We start from the raw sequence: 20,482 nt of genomic DNA, 5'->3' as shown, positions 1-20,482 counted from the left end.
CAATCCAAAATCGTCTTTTGCTTCCTGGTTTGACAGCGATGGAGCCAGTCCCATTCGGTTTGACAGTCAACGCGTTCGTGACGCGCATGCAACCTGAAACGCTCCAATTTTCCATGTCCCTTTTGCTTTCTGGCCAATGCCCCGATCTGGACCCAAGCCCCACAGAGAAGCCTTCTTCGGCCCACTTTTTTCCTCAGTCCAACCATGATCCCAACGTTTGTTGCCGCATGGGATCCCCTCCAACCTTGTTCCTTTCTCCATGTCGCTGACGGGTGATCCCTCGTCGGCGGTGGTAGCGTCATGGCCCCTCCCATGCCCTTTGGTGTGTGTATGGGGTGTGGAATGTGGAACGTTCTATGGCGCCGGAGAGTGAGAGCGAGAGTGAGAGAGAGAGAGAGAGTGAGAGCTGGGAAAGGAAGCGCAAACCGTCACTTAAACAGGCGAGCGGCATCACGTGAGCGCCGTTTAAACGTTATAACCCGTGTTGGTGTCCGTCGCTCTCAACTCTCGGCCCTCTTTCGTGGGAACCTGCGTGGGAACCCCAGACCGGACAGCCTGCGCGTGGCGGTTGCGGTTGTAGTAGCTGGCCTTTTGCTGGCGAAACCAACGGTCCCACTACAAACATACTGTACTGCAGTTTCGTATCATCGTCTCTGCTTTCTTCTTTCTTCTTTCTTTGTATGTACTACACCGTTCATTGCAATACAATAAAAGTCGCATCTTCTCATATGTGCTTGCGAACCATGTCCTCGTTGTTACAATGCTCGATGCCCTAGGATGTCTACGCTTGCCGTGTTGTTCATATGTTGTTGGAACCCAGTTGGAACCTGCGCGCGTGGTTCTCGTGGGAATTTGTCCTGGAACGTCATGGTCAGACATAGGTTGGCATCACAAGATCCACAACATCTGCCGTCAGCGCGCAAGAGCAGGGCCGGAAAGAATTACGGCGGGTGTCGGGTCGCTTCCCGCTTACCACGACGCAAGTGATCTGTTCTACAAAAGTATACCAACCCGCCTTCTGGCTTGGAAAACGATCCATAGCCTCCACACCAATGAAAAAAACACCCAAGAACTCCGCCTCCGCCGGGGAAGATGATCTAGACGCGCTAGTCCGTCAGATAGAAAAGTATGCCCCATCACCTCTCACGTCCAACTCTATACGAATGCGATGGCTGGAAGCTCATCCCCACGTTGTTCCTTTCCAGCGCAGATATCCCACCCGCCCCGCCAAACCAGTGTGCGGCCGCAGGGTGTAAAGCCAAAACGCATATCGCTGGTGTCGACTGTGGGTTCTGTAAACGGCGATTCTGTCTAGGTAAGGGTTTATCATGGTGGTGTACTTTCGCAAAAGAACGGTGGGAATCCCCCCCCAGCTCGTATTCATGATATTCATTGCTCGGGATACCTTCATGCTTCATCGCAGCCCACCGCCTCCCTGAAACCCATGCGCAAATCTGCACCACCCGCACGTCCCGCACCGCACACGCCAAACACGCATCCAACGCGACGCTGTTTTCCGCGATGGTCGCGAGGGATCCGGTGAAAGCGAGCAGACCGGGCGCGTTGGAGAGGGAGAGGGAGGATGCGCGGAGGAGGGTTCGGGGGGGCGGGAAGGAGGGGAAGAGTGGAGGCGGGGATGGAGGTGGAGGTGGAGGGAAGGCGAAGTGATGTAAGCGGGATAAGTTGAATGAATTGGGGGGGGGGAATTTTTGGGAACGCCTGCTACGAAACGAGTCGATCGAAGCGGGTGCAAAATGATGAGGAAAGCCCACGGCACAAGCCCCTGTTTTCGTCCCCAAGGACAAGAGGCAACAGCAACCCGGCAAGCATGCGGTGGACCCCGGGTAGCTCATCCGTTTTGCCAATTGTGTTGCCCGGACCCTTCCGCTAAGGGTCGACGACGGAGGCTGGAACGATGGGGGATCGGTTATGTCTGCAGCGCACCGACGGTGGTCTCGACTCGGTCGTCACTGGATTATTCGTGAAGTGCCCCACCAGAATGCACCCGCCCCAGCGCCGTCACGGCCTCTTGTGCATCTGCCGCCTCCGGCGGTCCGTGCGGCGCAGAGAGGGGCCTGGTGCGTACCACTCGGCAACACACTCAGCGATGCTGTCATGTCGGGAAGTTTACAACGCTTGGGCGGGAATATTCGAACCACCATGGCAATATATATGTTCCTCTGTGCATAGTCCTTTTTTATGGGGGCGAATGTGGTGTGTATAGCATGTATTTACCATGTATGTAATGTATGTACAAAAGACAAGGGTGTAAGGGGAGTTCGATATCCGAGTTTTCCCCAACCAAAAACAGAAGGGAGGAAATCCACATAGCTCACTATGTACAAATAAAATCGCCGTCGCATACAAGATAGATATACGCCGTAGGAGGGGGACCAGGCCCCTCATGGAAAGTTCCATCAAACGTTCGCATCTCTCAAGTTCAAATGCCCCATTCCACCTCCCCACTCTGCAAAGCCCCTAATTCTCCGGCACCTTGATAGCCGTCATATCCTTCCCCGCCCCACCCCTCGGCGCACCCCTCGCACTCTTCTTCGGCGTCAAATCCTCGCCATTAATCGCCGCCCTCAAACAGCACAACGCCGCAAACAGCATGCACAGCCCGCCCGTCGTTGTCGGTGCTTGGAATACCGTGGGAGCGATGGCGAGCAGGTGGCCGGCGAAACGGATGTACATGTTGGTGGAGAGCGGGCCGAGGAGGGTGAAGGGGTGCAGGGGGTAGTCCCAGGCTATTATTAGGAGGCCGATGACGCTGTGTATATGAAGCAGGGTGAGTCTCGGAATTTCGCTGAACAAGAGGGTCTTTTTGCTGGACGACTTACATGTTGACTGCCGCTAGGATTTTCGAAGGGTAGAACAGCGAAATGACGCCACCGGTAAGAATGACTGAGAAAGAGAAACACAGAGTAAGTTCCCTGACCGTCGAACAAACCGAACTATCGTAATTAGAGCTGGGAATAGGATAGGTCCGAGTACGTACAGAAAGCGGCGCCTATGCCTTGGTAGCGGGCCCACGGGTACCAGTCGAAATTTCCGATGGTCATGGTTTGTTTGCGTTTGTTGGTTTGAGTGGAGTGTTGGAGAGGATGGAAGGAGGACAGCTGAGTGAAGCGGAAAGCTGTATTGCTGACTATCCTGTGCTGTGCCCTTTCAATGAGCGTTAATTGGAAGGGTAATGCCTGCAGAGATCAGGGTTGGTTGCCGTTTGCGATACCCAGCGGAAAGCCAAGCGGAGAGCACGGGCGACTGCGGGTTAGGGTTAGGGTTGGCGTCCTCTTGTTTGTTTGGACTCTGGAGTCACTCCCCGAACGCCCGTTTGTTTCAAGTCGCACACGCGTGACTCATTGACAGCGAGTCGTGGATTGACAGCCTTCCAACAGGCAGCGCTTTTTCTTGAGCGACAAATGCTCGACGAGAGAACTCATTGAATTGAACAAAGAAACAAGAAGGAAAAGGAATTTACACAAGTCAGGAAAAGTAACTGCCACAACACATCAAGGGCTAAAGCAAAAGGAGATGCACACAGAAGATCCAACATGTACGGAAAGTCCACGCAGTACAATGAACATCACCAGATATAAACGTTATACGTATGTTGGTGCGTTCAGAGAATTCATATAGACGTTGGAGGAAGACGTTGCGTTCTTCGACATGACAGTCCCACGTACATGGCATTGGTGATGACGGGCGAGATGGGCATCACTCCCACTCCTACTCCGCCTTCATTTGATACAAAACGAACGCATTGCCCTCCGTATCCTCGCACTCAGCAATAACGCCATACGGCGTCGCGCTCTTGGGCTTCAACACTTTGCCGCCTGCTTTCTTCACTTTCTCTTCGAATTCTTCGACGGGGTAGGCGTCGTAGTAGGGCGTCAGGGCGGCGTACTTGGTGTGGTCGACGATGGGTTTGGTGGGGGTGGCTTGGGGGAAGCCGCCGTCGACTATGAGGATTGAGTAAGTATTTGGAATGGAGAAGACAGACGCGACCAGCCATTGCTTATATATACTCACCAAAGCCCCACTCATGATCCCTCGGCCCCGACGTAAACCCCCAATAACCCTCCGCCCACTTACTCACATCCCATCCAAACACCTCCTTATAAAACGCTCCCGCCCGCTCCGGATCAACCGCCGGAATCTCCACATGCGCCATGTTCCTCCCACTCCTCTTCGCCCTCTTGCTCTTCTCATCCTTCAGATACACCCGGATAGGCTCAAACACGTACTCCATCCACCCGCTCTCGATGCGCTCGGCGATTTCGCCCGCGGGGACGCCGTAGTGGGTGAGGATGACCCGGGTTTCGTTGGGGCTCTGGTAACGCGGGAGGAGCTGCGTGATGACAGTGCTGGAGGGCGTGGTCGACGGCCAGGCGGATGCGCGCCAGGTTTGGACAAGCAGCTTGGAGGGGATCATGTGGAGGACGGTGCCGGAGCAGTAGTTGTCCGCTGCGGTCCAGGCCTTGCCGACCGTCAATTTGCCTATCGTACATCCATCCGGGAGAAGGGATGAGCATGCCATACCGTCGCATACACGTTCAGGCGGCGGATGACTCGTTGGGTGCAGTACTCACCATCCCAACAAGCCGCCCCAATGGCCTCAGCTTGCTTCCCGCCATCCACCAACACGTCAAACAGCACGTCCGCGGGGACACCGAACTGCGTCTCGACGCGGAGGTCCACCGTCTCACCGGTGTTTTCCAATGCGGGCTTCTTGGCCTGGGTGTTGACGTCTGTTCCGGGCTCGGTCTCCATGGTGGGGCGCGAGCGCTTTTGGGGGGTGGTGGAGGGAGTCTTGGTGGTGGTGGTTCCGGACGGTGACATGTTTGAAGAAACGCTTGACTTGATGATGATGTTTTGAGTTTTTGATGCGATGTCTTGAGATGCTGCATATCCTGGAGGAAGGAAACGAGCGTCCCCTGTCGCTGCTTTTATAGACGGATGGACGGAGGGACGAAAGGTGCACGGCAGCGAACAAACGTGGAAACTTGATTTAGTTATGGATATGCCAGCCACCCGTACGCGTTCCTGATCAGGGTTGACAGTGACAGCACACGCTCGAAGGGACGGCGTTGGTATAACGTTTTCGGGAGGAGTTCAGCCAGACATGGTCGATGAGAAGTTATGAAAGTTTGATGTATTTGGTAAAAGCAAAGAACCATAGAGACCTGAAGAAGTCACGAGAAAATGTCCCAAAAAAGCCATAAAGACGCACAATTCAATCCGCAGTCGGTGTCGGCGCACCATGCTCAAACCCCTCCTTCCCCGTCAACCAATACGTCTGCATCTTGCCCTTGCCCTTGATATCCACCGACCCGCGCAGCTGCATATTGTACCCGCCGAGCCGTTGCAGGGCCGTGAATGTTGACTCTGTGCAGTGGATGTGCATCGCTGAGGGGGGGGGGGGGGGGGGTCATCACAGGAAATATCAGCCCCAAGTGAACCCAGAAAGAAACGATGTGAAGAAAGGTGACAAGAACAAACCTTTCCCATTACTCTCCATCCGACTCGCCACATTCACCGTATTCCCAAACAAACAATACCGCGGCATCTTGCTCCCCACCACCCCCGCCGCCACAGGGCCCGTGCAGATCCCCACCCGGATCTGGATCTTCAGGTCCGGCTGCCCTTTGAACTTGATGTTCTGCACCGCTGACACCAGGTGGAGAGCCATGCGCGCGATTTCGCCCGCGTGCAGGTCTCCGTTGGGTTTGGGGCAACCCGAGACTACCATGTAGCAGTCACCTATAGGACAAACAATGGAGTTATGCCGGCTCGGCGGTGGGGGGAATATCTGAATGTTTTGTCAGCGCACACTCACCGATGGTCTCAACCTTGTAAGCATCATAAAGACTGATGATCCCATCGAACGCCGAATACAGATCGTTCAAGAAATCCACCATCTGGATCGCGCTGCACCGCGACGCGATCTCGGTGAAGCCGACCACGTCGGAGAAGAAGACGGTAGCGCCGGCGAAGTTTTCGGGGTCGACGACGACGCCGGAGAGGAGTTGTTGCGCGACGGTGGGGGGGAACATGCGTTGGAGAAGTTCGTCGGCCTAAGGTGGGGGGGTGGCAGGGTTAGCATGGGTGGAAGGGAAAGGAGGGAAGGAAGAGGTAACGGGGAGTGGGGTGTACCTGGTTCTTGGCGGCCATGAGCTCGACCTGTCTAGCGCGCTCGACGGCTTGTGCATGAGCTTGTTCCGTACGCTCCTGCGTCACATCCCTCAAAATGCCCGTAAACAGATGCACACCATCCGCCACCACCTCCGACACCGCCACATGGCACGGGAACGTCTTGCCGTCCTTCCTCTTTCCCTCCACGACGACTCCCTTCCCGTTCTTGCGGCATGCGACGGGGACCAGCATGCGGATGTCGCGGCCGATGACGTCGTCGGTGTCGTAGCCGAACATGAGCTCTGTGGCTTGGTTGACGCGGGTGATGCGGCCCGTGGGGGACATGTTGACGATTCCTGATGGGTGGGAGGGCGATGATGTATGTCAGTGTTCCACGTCTCGGAAGCGGGTTTGCGAGGACGTGGGGAGCGACAGTAGGTGAGAAGAGGAAAAGGCGGATACATACCATCACCGACAGCATTAAGCACATAATTCAACGTCTTCCTCTCCAAAAGCGCATTCGCCTCCGCATCATGCACGCTCTCCTCCATCGCAATCTCCTTCTCCTGCACGGCCCTCGCCGTCGACAACTCCAGCTGCTGCGCCCTCACCAGCTGCTCCAGCTCGGGTCCATGCTGCATCGCCAGCTGCTTCCGGCGTTCCTCAGCGATCATGATCGTTTTCGTCGCGGCGGCCTTGTTGAGCTTCCGTAACTCCCTCCGAGCGAGGCGTTGCGCGGTGACCATGGTGGCGATGCTCCCGACCAGCGCGACGATGTCTTCGTCTGCGTCGACGTTGAGCTCGTTGAGGTCCTCGGTGTTGGCCGTGTCCGTGGAGACGAGCGAGTCGCCGGTTGCGATGGAGTCCTCGGAGCCTGAGCGGGACATTCCGCGGGATTTGGTGGGGGTGGCGATCCCGGAATGGAGCGTGCTGTGGAGCGTGCTGTGGAAGGCGCTTTGCGCTTGGCTGTTGCTGGAGGTGCCTCCGACCGAGGAGCCGGTTGTTGTTACGCCGGCCATTTCGGCGGCTGCTTTGATGCTGGAAGCGATAAAACAGAAGGTCGTTAGATGATGGGTTGTGGGTGGAAGTGACATGGTCCCAAGCGAAGTTTGCAGGTATTGCGAACTTACTCTTTATCAAAAGCCGACTTCATCTTCCGGAGCTTCAACCGATTATTGTGCCCCGTGCGCTTCATATACTCATCATGATGCATCTTCATCACCTTCAGCTTCGTGGTCTCGCGCAACACCAACAACCTACGCCATCACCATAACCCATCAGTCCACATCGCCCCTCACAACCCCAAAACCGCTCAAATACACCCACATACCTCTCCTTCTCAGCATTGAGCTCCCTGGTCTGCTGCACCTGCAACTGGCTCACGCTGTGCAGATCCTTGGCCACGATCTCCTGCTCGGCTTCGAACTGTTGGACTCCGAGCTCGAATCGTTCTTTGGCTTGCCGGAGCTCGACGGCTTGGAAGGCGAGGAGTTGGTCGGTTACGCGTTTGTCGGTGGCTGGGTGGGGGGGAGCGGGTTTTGTGAGGATGTGGTTTGAGGACGATGGGGCGTGGGTGGTGTTGGGAATGGAGGGAGGCGTTTACCTTTTTGATGCACGGTGCGCATGCGGAACTTCTTGAGCATGCTTTGCCGGATAACTTCGTCCTAGGTTGAGGGGCAAGGGGAAGGGGGATGGTGAGGTTAGCAGGTTCATTGGGCGCGAATGAGGACGGGGCCAAGATGGGTAATCACCTTGATGTTCAGCATCTCCATCTGCAGCAGTTCTTTGTCGCATGCAAGGCGGCGTTGCTGGGCCTGCGGGAGCTGGCGAAGCTGCTTGCTGTGCGTGCTCTACAATGACATGTCGTTTTCCATGGCGGAGCTTCCCCGTTAGCATTCCCTACCATGGGCCAAGGACCAGATCCACACAACCCACCTCAATCTGCTCAATCCTAGCATCATACAACTTCCTCTTCGTCTTCAAGGTTTCATTCACAATATCCAACTGCGAATTGGCCAACTCGAGCGCGATGATCTGCGTGTCCCTCGCCTTGGTGTCGCGCATGATCTTGCGCTGGGCGATCTTGCCCACCTTGCGCTCGGCCCGCGAATTCATTTGGTTCTTGAACGCCGCGTCCTTCGTGTTGAGCTCTGAGGCCTGGAGTTCCATCTCGCGCATGATCAAGCGGTCGTTTTGGGAGAGTTGGAAGGCTTCACGCATGCGGCGGATTACTTCACCTTCCGCTCTCTATGCGGTGCGGGGGGATCCAGATGGGAGAGTTAGGATTCGAGGACATGGTAGTTCAAATACGTATGCGGAGTTGGATCAGTTACCTGGACGCCTTCTTCGATGATGCTTGCTTCATTTCGCAACATGTCTACAAACGATGGCCGGGCATTGTCAGCGATGTCAGCGCAGAGCAACGCTCTCTTTCATCCATCAACACGTACCAAACATTTTCTTCGACGATTTCTTCATCTTATCTTTAAACGCCTGACTAAAATCCTCGTCATCGCCATTCGTAACAATCCCGTCGTCCTCCGCATCCTGCTCCTGCTCCTGCTCATCATTCCGATCAAACTGTGTCGCCTTGCCCTCCAACTCCTGCAGTTCCGACTGAGATCGCGCCAACGCAGCGCGGGAGCCGCGAAGTGCAGAAAGCAACGTCGGCGGCTCTTTGCCGCTGGCGATGCCATTGGTGGTGCCGCTGACGCCATTGATGGAGCGGCGAGGGGTGATTGAGGTGTCGATCTCGGAGGACACGTTGGGGGAGATGTGTGCGCTGAGGCGCGCGGCGACTTCGGCCATAACTGACGGAGTTTTGTAGGGAATCAAGAAAGAGGGAATGGATTGCGGGGGCGAGCGGTGACAAGCGAATGAATGCCTTTTCAAAACGCTCGTCCTGGACTTTTGCAAGATCTCACATCTGAAGGGCATACAAAACGAGTGCTGGCTTTTATGCCGGCGCACATCCCCGCTAACCCGTCATTTTTTGCTCCCCACGGGCTTGGGCCCGCAGTGTGGAGGCATGCATCCCCATTTTTTTGATTTGGCAGCCAGCCCATCTCCGCGGCTCCGCCGACGAGAGTCGAATGTAAGGTTAAGCTAAACCCAAGCTGAGAACCGAACAATACGGGGGTGGATAGGCGGGGTTTTGGTTGCAACGCGGGCGGGAGTTCTTCGGTCGGAGCTGCTGAGTGTGCTGACGGAACGCTGACGCGTCCCTGAAAGCGTAGAGTCCTCAAAGTTGGTGCTCGCCGGAGTAGGGTTCCTGAAAGCTCAGCCCTCGGTGTTTGGCACAAATCTAGACCCTCAGCCCAGATAGTCTCCCAAAGTCCCGCCGTGTCAGAAGAAGCAAAACGTGTTAAATGTGAATCCATTGCCATGGCATGGGCTAGAAACTGGGACCTGGGCTCCGAGCACTGTCCATTGTTTAGGAGCAGGCTATTCTTCTTTCCATTATTTGGGCGGGAATTGCCCACATGTTTGCGTTCCGGAGCATGAACCCTATGGCTCTTGACAAAGGGTGCAACACATCGTGTCTCACTTTACGGTGCAATAGCATGCGGATAGGACATTGACTGCTGATGCCTCGTCCGGGCGAGGGGCAGGTCCTGCTGATTCACAAAGCGCGCAAAGTCACTGAAAGCGGGTTTTGATAGTGCCCACCGATCCGTTTTGGTTCGTTCTGGGAGCCTGAGCGATAGCGAAGGCGACCAAGACGAAACGGCGATTGGGGCGAGGTAGTGGGATACGTACTGTACATTGACAGATGTAATGTTCCTTTTGACTTCATGAGACACTGTCCGAGTGGTCGAAACCAAATAGGCTCTGCAGTGTCGCTTCATTCATTTTCGCAGAATTTCATCTCTTTCCATCAACAAATGGAATTTCGAGCACAAGGGGAGCTCGCTTCGCTTGCACGCATGGAGCGTCCTAGTGAGCGATCTTTTGGACGAATCTCTTCCCTCCAGGCAAGCTCGGGGTCTTGCCGGAAACGACGGGATTTGGAGTTGACGGCCTCCAACGACAACATTGATACCGGAAGCCGGGACTCCGGGAGACGCGTGTGAAGAAAGCTTAAGAGCTTCCTAAGACCCGGGAGTCGGGACACGTGTTGTCATCAAACTGCCAAAGATGCCAAGCGGCGACGACGGCGAGTTGGCAACCCTGATCACAGGCAGCAGCGGTGTGTATGAAGATTGGACTCCATGCCGCTCTCGTCCTCGGTGAAGACCTCTGCAGCCTCTGCCGTATACACAAGAGTTCCGACAGGGAGGTTGGAACGGTATATACAGTATAGCGCATGTTGTCTCCGCTCCGCCCTCCCACCAATTCAGACCTAACCATGTCCAACACCACCCAACTTTACTTTCCGACGGCAACGGCAACAGCAACAGCAATAGCAATAGCGACCGCAAACTCCTCCATCCCCAAATACACCCGCCCAATCTATCCCTGCACGCTCCCCGACGGCCACGAATGCGACCTCTTACCCCACGACAGCCTCACCACAGACCGCTCGCAATGGACCCACGGCTATTATTGCGACACGCGAACAAAGACCTGCGTTCCGTTTGCGGGAGGAGGAGGACCGAGTCACAATGAAGCTGCGTACCTTAGCGACCCTGTATTCTGGATCGTGTATGTGGTGCTGCCCATTATTGGATGTGTGAGGTTTCTCGCTGCGGTCTGCTATGGGTGTCATCGGCTCCGGCAGCGGAGGCAAAGGCGGCTCGACAGGGAATCACACAGGGAACAGGGATTGGACGCCGTGCATTTGAAGGCGTAGATGTAGATTTTGAGTAGAGAAAGAAGGAAGACAAAAGGAGAGTGGCGGGAGGGTGGAAACAGTATAATGGAACGCTGGCGTACCCTGTATCCTGTAAATGTATGTATCGTGAAGGTGGGCTTAGCGAGACAAACCTCTATGGGGCTATCGCATACTGCGCATCTACTGTATCAGCAGCACCTGCGTTTCCGGCCATTGGCGCATTTCTGTGCTCTGTCCTTACGGTCCTCTGTGCGGTGTTCTTGTTGAACTCTCTCTGAGTGTTGTGTTGAGAAAAAGTGTCTGGCCCATCGGACACGCGGCGCACTTTCCCTGCGTCACACTCGCTGCGTCACACTCTCCGTTTCCGCATCTTCCCTTTCGGCGTGGATTTCAACGGCTTCCTTCGCTATAACTTAGAGGCTATAGAGGCTTTTGTACAGATATACCCACTCTCCATACCATAGTCCACTTCAGCCTGCTCACGCCCGAACTTGAAGTATCATGTCCAAACGAAAGTCAGACGCCGGCCTAGGCTCCTCCGCCGCGAAGAAGAAAGCCAAAACACTCCTCCAACAACCCACCATCTCCAGCTTCTTTCGGCCCAAACCAGACACTGTTGCTCCCACGCCAGCCGTCACTACAACCACCTCGACGCCAACAATACCGACGCCGACCAAGAGTCTGCATTTCTCCGCCAGCTTGCAGAATGATGACGTTCATGAGAATGACGAGAACCGGGGAGTGAAGCGGCGGAGGTCGGCTACGCCGGAGCCAGAGGATAGTAGGAATTCTGTTGCAGCCATTAGCGAAGATATGGAGTCGCCATTGCCAAAACAAAGAAAGGGCCGTTTGACGAGGCGGTTTATATATTCTGATGACGAGGACGACGAGGACTTTGCCGACGCGGCCGCGGAAGATGTACAGCCGACCGCTGTAGCACCGACGCAGACACCAGAATCACGCAGCGATGGTGGGCAAGTGGCAGCCACCTCGTCTGCGACGAATGGAGGCGTGCACCGGCTGCGGAGGGAGAATTACCGATTTGACAAGCGGGTGCTGCATACCAATGGGACTGCCCCTGCTTCTGGCCTAGCATCTGCAGACGGACATGAAACGTCCGCACCACCACCATCATCCAATCCCGAGCGCGAACGGGTCCGCAGCAGATTCCTGGAAAAGTTTACAGTAGATGAGCGGGCACTGTCGGAATCAGAACCGGCACTTGGCACCCCGGACGAAGGCGACGACGACGCCGAATCCCCACAACCATCATCAGCCATCACGGAGCGGTTCAAACCGCTAGGTAAGGCCACAAAAAAAGGCGCAACAGCAAAAAGTAAAGCAGCCACCGCCACAAAGTACACACCCCTAGAGCAGCAATTCCTCGACATCAAGCGCGCCAACCCCGACTGCCTCCTCGTCGTCGAAGTTGGCTACAAGTTCCGTTTCTTCGGCGACGACGCCAAGATCGCCGCAAAAGAGCTCAACATCGTCGCATACAAGGACCACAGCATGTTCACCGCCGGGATCCCCACCCATCGGTTACACGTGCATGTCCAGAAGTTGGTGCAGCTGGGATACAAAGTCGGGATCGTCCGGCAGATGGAGACTGCGGCCCTGAAAGCCGCGGGAGACAACAAGAACGCGCCGTTCGTGCGCCAGCTGACGAACGTGTACACAAAGGGCACCTTTGTCGACGACCTAGACATCGACGCCGACGCATCGGCCGGGTTCGACTCCCGCGCCTCCAGCTACCTGATGTGTGTCGTAGAAGACGTGCCCACGACCCAATCCGGCGCGGTCCATTTCGGACTCGTCGCCATCCAGCTGCAGACGGGCGACATCGTGTTCGACGAGTTTGAGGATAACCATATGCGCAACGAGCTCGAGACCCGCATGCTGCATATCCGCCCGACCGAAATCATCCTCCCGGAGACACTTAGCAGCGTCACCGAGAAGCTGGTGCGGTACCTCTGCGGGTCCGGCGACGACGGCGTGCGCGTGGAGCGGATCAAGGGCGGCGGGATGGTTGAGCATATCGAGGCGCGGCGGGCGTTGGCTGCGTTCTACGATAAGAAAATCTCCCAGGACGGCGGAAAGGAACATGAACCCGCATCGGGAGCGCAACAGTACAGCCAAGCCCTCTCCCTCCCCAAACGGGTCATCATCGCCCTCGCCCATCTCCTAACCTACCTCACCCAATTCAACCTGCAGTCGGCCCTGTACCTCACCACGAATTTCACGCCGTTCAGTAACGTCGCGCATATGGTCCTGAATGCGAATACGTTGCGGTCACTGGAGGTGTTTGAGAATGGGGACGATGGAGGGCGCAGGGGGAGTCTGTGGTGGGTGTTGGATCAGACGAGGACGAGGTTTGGGGCGAGGTTGATGAGGAGGTGGGTGGGGATGCCGTTGGTTGATGTTGGGTGAGTAGTGGTTTCGCGTTTCCCAGCCCAACTCCCATCAGTTAATAAGTATGAGCTGAATTGGGATGTGTAATTTTTTCTTTTGTAGGGAGTTGCAAAAACGCACAGACGCAGTAGAGGAGCTCCTTGAAAAAACCCGCGACGAGGATCCCTACGTCATGCGTGGCAAAGGACTCCTCCACCAACTCCCAGGTGCCCCATTCTCAATCTTCCCGTCACACCCACACCCACATCCCCCCGTGCCCTCGCCTAACCCCACCCCTACCCCCCAGACCTAGAACGCAGCATAGCCCGCATCCACTACGCCCGCATCTCCCCCGCAGAGCTCTTTACGACCCTCCTCGCCTTCGAGAAAATCACCACCTGCGTCCCCCGGGACGCATACACGACGTTCAAGTCGGAGTTGTTGCAGAATGTGTATAGGAGCTTGCCGGTGTTGAGGAGGGAGGTGGAGCGGTTCAAAGGCGTGTTGGACGAGGAGGCCGCGAGGAGGGGGGATAAGGTTGGGCTTTTTGTCGATGATGGCGGGGATGGTGTGGACGATGACGGGGAAGGAGACGACGCTGCAGAGGGGGAAGCGACACCACCACGAACGAAATGGCCCGAAATCACCCACCACCAACAAACCATCACAAAGGTCGAATCCGACCTCACAGAGCATCTCCACACCCTCCGCAAAACGCTCAAAAAACCGACGTTGAACTATACCACCGTCGCCGGGATAGAATACCTCGTCGAACTCCCCATCTCCCAAACATCCAAGGTCCCCCACGACTGGGTCAAGATCTCCTCCACGAAATCCCTCGCCCGTTTCCACACACCCGGCATCATCTCCCTCATGCGTGCCCGCGATCGCGCACGGGAGTCCCTGGTCGCCGCCTGCGAGAAGGCCTACCTAAGTTTCCTCGCGGAGGTTGCGGGGTGCTATGAGGGGTTGCGGTCTGTGGTGGGCGGGTTGGCGGTGTTGGATTGTCTTGGGGCGCTTGTGGTGGTGGCGGGGCAACCGGGGTATGTAAGGCCGGTGTTTGGGGAAGGGGTCGAGGTTGTTGGGGGACGCCATCCGATGGTGGAGGGGCTTGTGGAGGGGTTTGTGGACAATGATGTTGTGTTGACGGTATGTTGGGGATCTCTTTCTCCCCCGCGTAGGTACTTTGGCTAACGAAGCACACTCTACGGATATGGATACGGATACGGGGATAGAAGGACAGCCGATGTCTACTGATCACAGGCCCGAACATGGGCGGCAAGTCGTCGTATGTGCGGCAGGTGGCGCTGATTGCGATCATGGCGCAGATCGGGTCGTATGTGCCTGCAAAGTCAGCGCGGTTGGGGATCTTTGATGCTGTTTACACTAGGTGCGTTTTCAGGATGTCGGAGTTTGAGATAAATCCCCCTCTCCCTGGGCTTTCATCCCTAAACACCCGATTCTGATTCCCCCCCGCCCCGCCCCAGAATGGGCGCCTCAGACTCCCTCGCCACCGGCCAATCCACCTTCATGCGCGAGCTCCAAGAAACCTCCGACATCCTCCGCACCGCCACGCCACGCTCCCTCGTCATCCTCGACGAACTCGGCCGCGGCACCTCCACCCACGACGGCACGGCGATTGCGTACGCGGTGCTGGCCCATTTTCTGACGGTGGTGAACTGCGCGACGCTTTTCGTGACGCATTACCCGGTGCTGGGGAATATGGCGGCGGAGTTTGGGGGGATGAGGTGTTGTCATATGGGGTTCTGTGAGGTTGACCAGGGGGAGGGTAGGTGTTCATTTCTTATTGCGGTGTATACGTGTTTTTTTTCTGCCCGGATGTGGGTGGGTGTTAACTCACGGGCCCACGCGATGCATACAGGCCAACAACCCACCATCGTCTTCCTCTACAAACTCACCGCCGGCCTCGCGCACCGCTCGTACGGCCTCAACGTCGCGCGGCTGGCAAACTTGCCGGCGCAGATCGTCGCGCAGGCCGGTGAGAAAGCCAGGGAGCTTGAGCGGGTTGTTGAGGGAAGGAGAGCGAGGCGGAGCCGAGCGGGGGTGGGCGAGGGACGACGGTATGAGCTTGTCAAGAAGGTGTTTGGGGGAACGGTGGAGGAGGCTTTGGAGGGGTTTAGGAGGGATGTTGATGGGAGCGGGGGGAGCGGAGATGGGGTGGCCAGTACGTAGTCTTTTTGCGTTTTTGGCGAAGGTTGGAGTTGTTCTTGGCTGTGGCGCCTTTTTCGCATATGTACGGTACATAGGTTGGTTGGACTTTGAGCGTGGGAGGGTTAGGAAGAGTAGCAGCAGTAGACACACATCTGCGCAACTTCCCGACACCTGTATTCTTGACAGCCAAGCAAAGCAGTGCCGTTTTGACAGAGGGTTTTTGCCCAGCGGAATGAGCGACGCGTTCCCGCACTCAAACGTCAATCGCGCGTATTATACGCTTCCATGAATGAACAACTCGAAGGGAATACATCATAATAATATGGAGCCAGACGATCAGATTGTACTGGACCAAACAATCTGATTGGCACGCGAGGACGCCGCCGTACAATGAGGAATCTAACAACGGGAATCGGCTTCAATCTTTTCGAGATGATGGTTTGGACATGCGGTCTCGGCGGGCGGCGATCGTCGGATTGACCGTAGACGAGCTCGAAGGTCCCGAAGTGGGCTGGAGTCACGTGAGCCACGACCTGGTTTAAATAGCCTTCCACCTTCTTCTAGCCCTCTCTTTCCTTTATCGCCGCAGATGTGCTTGGACGCCTCACTTCCCCTCGCTGCCAAAACGATCGTGTCCATTTTTAGTACCCACTCGTCCACATACATATGTAAGGAAACCTGTTGCATGTACATACTGTAAACGCCTCCTTTTGATGAGCAGAACAATTCACTTGGTTTATAACATATCCACAGCACCATGAGGTTGCGCGAGCTCAATCCCAACGATGTCATCATCGTGCAGCAAAACGAGTCCCTGCGCTGGGTTGTACCCGGCTTCATTCGCGGGACCCGCCAGCTCAAAGGCCGCGAAGGGGAAGTGAAGGCAGTCACCGGTCCGTACGGAGAAAGAGCGGCTAGGAAAACGTACTTCAAGATACCGACGACTCCCAAGGGGGAACCCGTCATCAACATCGAGATAGAGATATACGCGGCCTTGCGAGGGCACCCCTATACGCTGGAGTTCCTGGGAGGGGCACAGCGACAAAAGAAGCGAGGCCCCCCTGTCTTGGAGACCTACTTGTTCCCGTGGTGCAACAACTCCCTAGCCGATCTGCTTTTTGGGGATTCGGATCCCACCACCAAAGTCCGCTGGTTTTTGGCGCTCTCGAGCCAAGAGAAGTGGGTGCGATACTGCACCATCTTCCTGCAGCTTTGCCATGCGCTCGCTCTTTTCCATTCGCTCCCGGAGCCGATCATCCACCATGACATCAAGCCATCCAACATCTTGTTCCATCCGGACACCCACGCCATCATCTACATCGACTTTCGGAGTGGCGCGTATCTGCGGAGACGGAACCACCGCGTACGCCGCAGGGGCGACGGCGACGTGCGCTTCCCCGGAATACGGTCGCGACAAGATCACCAATCGTAAGAGCGATGTTTTCGCTCTTGGCTGCGTACTCCTCGAGGTCTTAGGGAAAGCCCAGGGCAAGGATTCCGCCAAATTCAGAAACTACCGCAAGGAAAACCGCGTGCGGGTGGGAGATAAATGGGAGCGGGACCCCAAGTACCGAATCGTGCACTTTGAGGATGGGCAGGGGGACGACTCTTTCGCCGGACACCTCAACGTGGTGGGCGCGTACATCGAGCACCTACGCCAGCCAAACCTTGCAGGCAAGCTATGCGACATCACCTCCGCCTGCCTCTCCACAGATCCTCGCGCCCGCCCGTCCGCCTCCGCCCTGTACAGCATGATGCGGGAAGCCGTCCTCGGGGAACTGGACGACGCAGCCCAGGCCGAGTTTCCTCCTTTTCGGAAGAGTCCTGAGAACTCCGCGACGGTTCTCAGGACTCTTCCGGACACCTCAGATGACGAGGAAGGTGCGGAATCGATCTGTTCCAGTTTGCTCGTCAGCGAGTTTGACGGTTGCATCATGCGTACGCTCCTCTGCATGTTGGCTTGCGCTCCCGTTCCTTTAATCTCTTTTGAATTGAATACGCGTCACACTCTGGTTGCGTATTTCATTGCTTCGACCTGTTTTGAAGCTTCACTGATCCTCGCGCCCGGGTTCTTCGGGAAAGACTCCAGAGGGCCCTGTGGCAAAACTGATATGAGTGGTGCACCTGAGTCAAGTAAGGACGGCTGTGGTGGTGGATCGTCCTGAACGAAAGTGCGATCAGTCTTACCTGTGCAGACGTGGTAATTCAGTCGTATTGGCGGAGAATAGTCTTTCCACGCCTTTACACCCGCGACAGTGGCGTACTCTGCTCGAGCACGCGGGGGTACGTGCTTCCTGATGCCCGACAGATTTTCGCGAGAAATCCGGGAGACCGCCGCGGCCAACTGGGTGTCCTTTTCGCGCTCCGCACTCCATGCTACTCGATGCCTTATCACCGGTACACTCCCAGAGCCCAGATTCCATCCCCTCATCGAAATCTCTGATGTTAGGCGGGTCGGATATCTGCTGTGGCGTCCAAGAGACACACTAACGACGAGGAATCGTACGTTGATTCACTCCCTCCTTACACACGCCCTCAAGGAGATGTGCGTCCCGATCCGCGCGCTAGAGAGCATCCATCATCCCTCAAGACACAGAGTCGAAAAAATATTCGAGAGCTCTAAAGTTGCATTCGCAATGATTTCCTCGGCAGCCCCGGCTTCCACCCCAGCTCCTCGTTGCATGCCATTTGCATTCTCGGGCCTCCCCAGCTTCCTCTAGCATTTCCGATCCTCCCGCACTCCCGGTTGCATGCCATTTTGCATATTCCGACCAGCTGCCGAAGGGGACCATGGAGGCTGATCCGCCAAATCGTGGGGTAAGTAAGGGTCACGTCCACTCACAGAATAGTTTTACAATGAAACCAAACCTTCGCCCGCCGTACTTACTCCGGGCAACGAAGAGACGGGTTCATGATCCATCAAAGGAACATACCAGCAATGTCGGTCGCGTTTCATAAGCATCTCCCCACCTATCAAACAGTGTTTCCTAAGGAGGGGATGCGGAGTCCACAAAGAAACAGAGTGCCGCGCCACACTTACCTGACTCCAGACACTTCGGTACACATAGAAGCTAGGAGAGCGAAGCGGTGCGCACACAAAACATACCCAAGATGCGATGTGAGAGAGCCTCCGTTGCCATTATTCCCGGTTGTGATATCCGGAAAGACTACGCCGACACATCTCCAAGTGTAAAACGCGTCGACGCTTTCCCTCCGGTCTGCGCTACGCTAGGCATGTAGCTCTGCACCGTGAATAAAGACCTTGTCCTACAATCCGTCATTCAGCGAGGTGATTGAAATAAGCGCAAAAGGATACAGACTTACATTCACATTGAGAAACTGCCCCCACAGCTCCTGCTTGCGTTCATCGGTGAATTTCCCCATGCGACTTTGGCTCAAGCCCAGGATATGAGTGCCTAGGATCCTCGTGTCGTGAACATGTACATGTACCACAGCAGCAAAATCGAGCACTCAGCGCAAAGAGAGTACACTAGAACGGTGGCTATCAAAAGATACCGGAAAGTGCGAGTTTACGGGTCTGGGGTACTGAGGGCACAGAAGATGATGCGAGGAAAGCACAAATCCCATCGCCTACCTCATGTATCACCGTATCTTCGGCAGCGCATCCTCGTGGACTCCACGGCGCAGGTCTCAAGTAGTTCCCGGACAGATTCGGGCCTACTCGTGCGCAGTGCGTCCGAATCAGAATTGCGGGGTAGTCGACACCGCTGCATGTATGCGCCAACCTGTTGTCCGTTTTCCGCAGATGTCTGGCTCTTTCCTTGTTCGGTGGCGAACATGAGCATGCTAGGCGCTCGAGCGACATCCAGGAAGGGGGTGATACAGGAAGTATGGTGTGAGATGCTTCTCTCTTCGCTCTTGACAAGGATACTGGGCTGTGGATGGATGGCGGATGACACATGGCGAATGGTGTCTCGCTGCGCTCGATACCTGATACGGGTCGAGTTTTGCGGAAGCCGGCAGTTCCTAGTTTCATCGCTAGCGACAAACATAACGGGTTCCGCTTTGCGGAACCACGCATTCGGTCATAATTGGGCGCAGGCTTTGCGGTCGGGACCCTGCCCGGAGTCGCGGCCAAACCTCGCCGGAGCTCATAAAGATGTTTCAGTTGAGGGAGCATTCCACGAGCAAAATGTACGGCCGGCCGGGACGACTCCGGTCGGGCAGCCCCCGCGCACCCGCGTTCTGCGTTGAACGAGACCCTAAAGTCCGCTTTCCGTATACCCGGGCGCTGCGATCCTGCAAGACCGTCCCCTGCCTTCTTTGCCGTTCGCAAATCGTGCCTTTACTTTCCTTGCCCCAGCTTTCGGGCTCGAGCCACGCTAAAGCGTCTGCTCTGGCTCGCATCTCGTCCATCTCGACAACCTCAGAATCCGAAGTGTGGATCTCATCATCCAGAAGCTGCACGAGGTACAAGCACGGACTCGCATAGATACCCGTTCATTGCCTCTGGAAGCTTTCTGCAGAAGTCCTTTGGCGTTGCGTCGAGACCCTTTAGCGTTCATTCGTTTGCTGTGATCAGCAGCTGCGCGGGTAGCTTGATGCGAAGACGCTACGCGCGCTCGCCGAACTGGTGCGCCATGCTGACCTCGCTCTTCATTTCCCCTCTTAACCATCTCTGGTAGACCAATGCGATCCTGCAACGATCGCTTGGTTTGCGCTTTGGGCGGTCCGCGGTTTGTCCAAGGTGTATCCAATCGGCCGTAGCCACGGCATGGCCAGCAGAGCTACTTTGATTGTCAGATTGTTCACGACCTGCACTTCCATCATCCGAAAAAGTGATCAAGATCCCTGAACAACCGTAACACGGGTTTCATGCCTGCAAGCAGGCAAGTTCCGAGCTGCTCTTTCCAAATGCACCCAACAAACATTTCTTCAGCACGCCATTGGTGAACTTCATGGCAAGTCCGTCCGGAGATAACGCGGGTTCGCAAACGTTAGTCCCTCGGTCGGCGAATCGGAATTTTGACCCTCCTTCCAGGTCTTCGT

The 20,482-nt window shown here is 55.9% G+C and overlaps 7 protein-coding genes across 7 annotated transcripts; 4 read left to right on the top strand and 3 right to left on the bottom strand.

The window, feature by feature from the left end:
* Nucleotides 1–1,052: 1,052 nt before the first annotated feature.
* EV422DRAFT_572470 (uncharacterized protein) lies at nucleotides 1,053–1,668 on the top strand (the record flags this gene model as incomplete). Its single annotated transcript, XM_053073129.1, has 3 exons — nucleotides 1,053–1,126; nucleotides 1,206–1,315; nucleotides 1,424–1,668. The coding sequence occupies 3 exons, from the start codon at nucleotides 1,053–1,055 to the stop codon at nucleotides 1,666–1,668; spliced, it is 429 nt and encodes a 142-aa protein (XP_052920740.1).
* A 541-nt stretch (nucleotides 1,669–2,209) lies between these two features.
* EV422DRAFT_548332 (uncharacterized protein) lies at nucleotides 2,210–3,255 on the bottom strand. Its single transcript, XM_053071656.1, has 3 exons — nucleotides 2,999–3,255; nucleotides 2,841–2,904; nucleotides 2,210–2,770 (listed from the first exon to the last, which is right to left on the bottom strand). The coding sequence occupies exons 1-3, from the start codon at nucleotides 3,060–3,062 to the stop codon at nucleotides 2,479–2,481; spliced, it is 420 nt and encodes a 139-aa protein (XP_052920739.1). The 5' UTR covers nucleotides 3,063–3,255; the 3' UTR covers nucleotides 2,210–2,478.
* Nucleotides 3,256–3,401: 146 nt separating this feature from the next.
* On the bottom strand, nucleotides 3,402–5,029 carry EV422DRAFT_548330 (uncharacterized protein). The gene is made up of 2 exons (XM_053071655.1): nucleotides 4,033–5,029; nucleotides 3,402–3,962 (listed from the first exon to the last, which is right to left on the bottom strand). The coding sequence occupies exons 1-2, from the start codon at nucleotides 4,538–4,540 to the stop codon at nucleotides 3,730–3,732; spliced, it is 741 nt and encodes a 246-aa protein (XP_052920738.1). The 5' UTR covers nucleotides 4,541–5,029; the 3' UTR covers nucleotides 3,402–3,729.
* Nucleotides 5,030–5,140: 111 nt separating this feature from the next.
* Nucleotides 5,141–9,145, bottom strand: EV422DRAFT_548328 (adenylate and guanylate cyclase catalytic domain-containing protein). The gene is made up of 12 exons (XM_053071654.1): nucleotides 8,586–9,145; nucleotides 8,469–8,512; nucleotides 8,071–8,382; nucleotides 7,887–7,985; nucleotides 7,739–7,799; nucleotides 7,466–7,652; nucleotides 7,266–7,391; nucleotides 6,602–7,173; nucleotides 6,157–6,491; nucleotides 5,840–6,077; nucleotides 5,503–5,763; nucleotides 5,141–5,409 (listed from the first exon to the last, which is right to left on the bottom strand). The coding sequence occupies exons 1-12, from the start codon at nucleotides 9,070–9,072 to the stop codon at nucleotides 5,237–5,239; spliced, it is 2,895 nt and encodes a 964-aa protein (XP_052920737.1). The 5' UTR covers nucleotides 9,073–9,145; the 3' UTR covers nucleotides 5,141–5,236.
* Nucleotides 9,146–9,956: 811 nt separating this feature from the next.
* On the top strand, nucleotides 9,957–11,008 carry EV422DRAFT_548327 (uncharacterized protein). The gene has a single exon (XM_053071653.1). The coding sequence runs from the start codon at nucleotides 10,442–10,444 to the stop codon at nucleotides 10,925–10,927; it is 486 nt and encodes a 161-aa protein (XP_052920736.1). The 5' UTR covers nucleotides 9,957–10,441; the 3' UTR covers nucleotides 10,928–11,008.
* A 199-nt stretch (nucleotides 11,009–11,207) lies between these two features.
* EV422DRAFT_548321 (DNA mismatch repair protein Msh3) lies at nucleotides 11,208–15,801 on the top strand. Its single transcript, XM_053071652.1, has 6 exons — nucleotides 11,208–13,335; nucleotides 13,424–13,527; nucleotides 13,608–14,449; nucleotides 14,536–14,690; nucleotides 14,788–15,089; nucleotides 15,183–15,801. The coding sequence occupies exons 1-6, from the start codon at nucleotides 11,411–11,413 to the stop codon at nucleotides 15,491–15,493; spliced, it is 3,639 nt and encodes a 1,212-aa protein (XP_052920735.1). The 5' UTR covers nucleotides 11,208–11,410; the 3' UTR covers nucleotides 15,494–15,801.
* A 15-nt stretch (nucleotides 15,802–15,816) lies between these two features.
* On the top strand, nucleotides 15,817–17,915 carry EV422DRAFT_610914 (kinase-like domain-containing protein; the record flags this gene model as incomplete). The annotated part of the gene is made up of 5 exons (XM_053073866.1): nucleotides 15,817–16,859; nucleotides 16,942–17,353; nucleotides 17,519–17,605; nucleotides 17,682–17,755; nucleotides 17,781–17,915. Exons 1-5 carry the CDS (start codon nucleotides 16,230–16,232, stop codon nucleotides 17,913–17,915), a joined length of 1,338 nt encoding a protein of 445 aa, XP_052920734.1. The 5' UTR covers nucleotides 15,817–16,229.
* Between the last annotated feature and the right edge of the window lie 2,567 nt (nucleotides 17,916–20,482).

Source organism: Fimicolochytrium jonesii (genome assembly GCF_025526975.1).
Source record: "Fimicolochytrium jonesii strain JEL569 chromosome Unknown EV422scaffold_46, whole genome shotgun sequence".
Taxonomy (NCBI): domain Eukaryota; kingdom Fungi; phylum Chytridiomycota; class Chytridiomycetes; order Spizellomycetales; family Powellomycetaceae; genus Fimicolochytrium; species Fimicolochytrium jonesii.
This window is presented reverse-complemented; position numbering and strand designations above follow the sequence as displayed.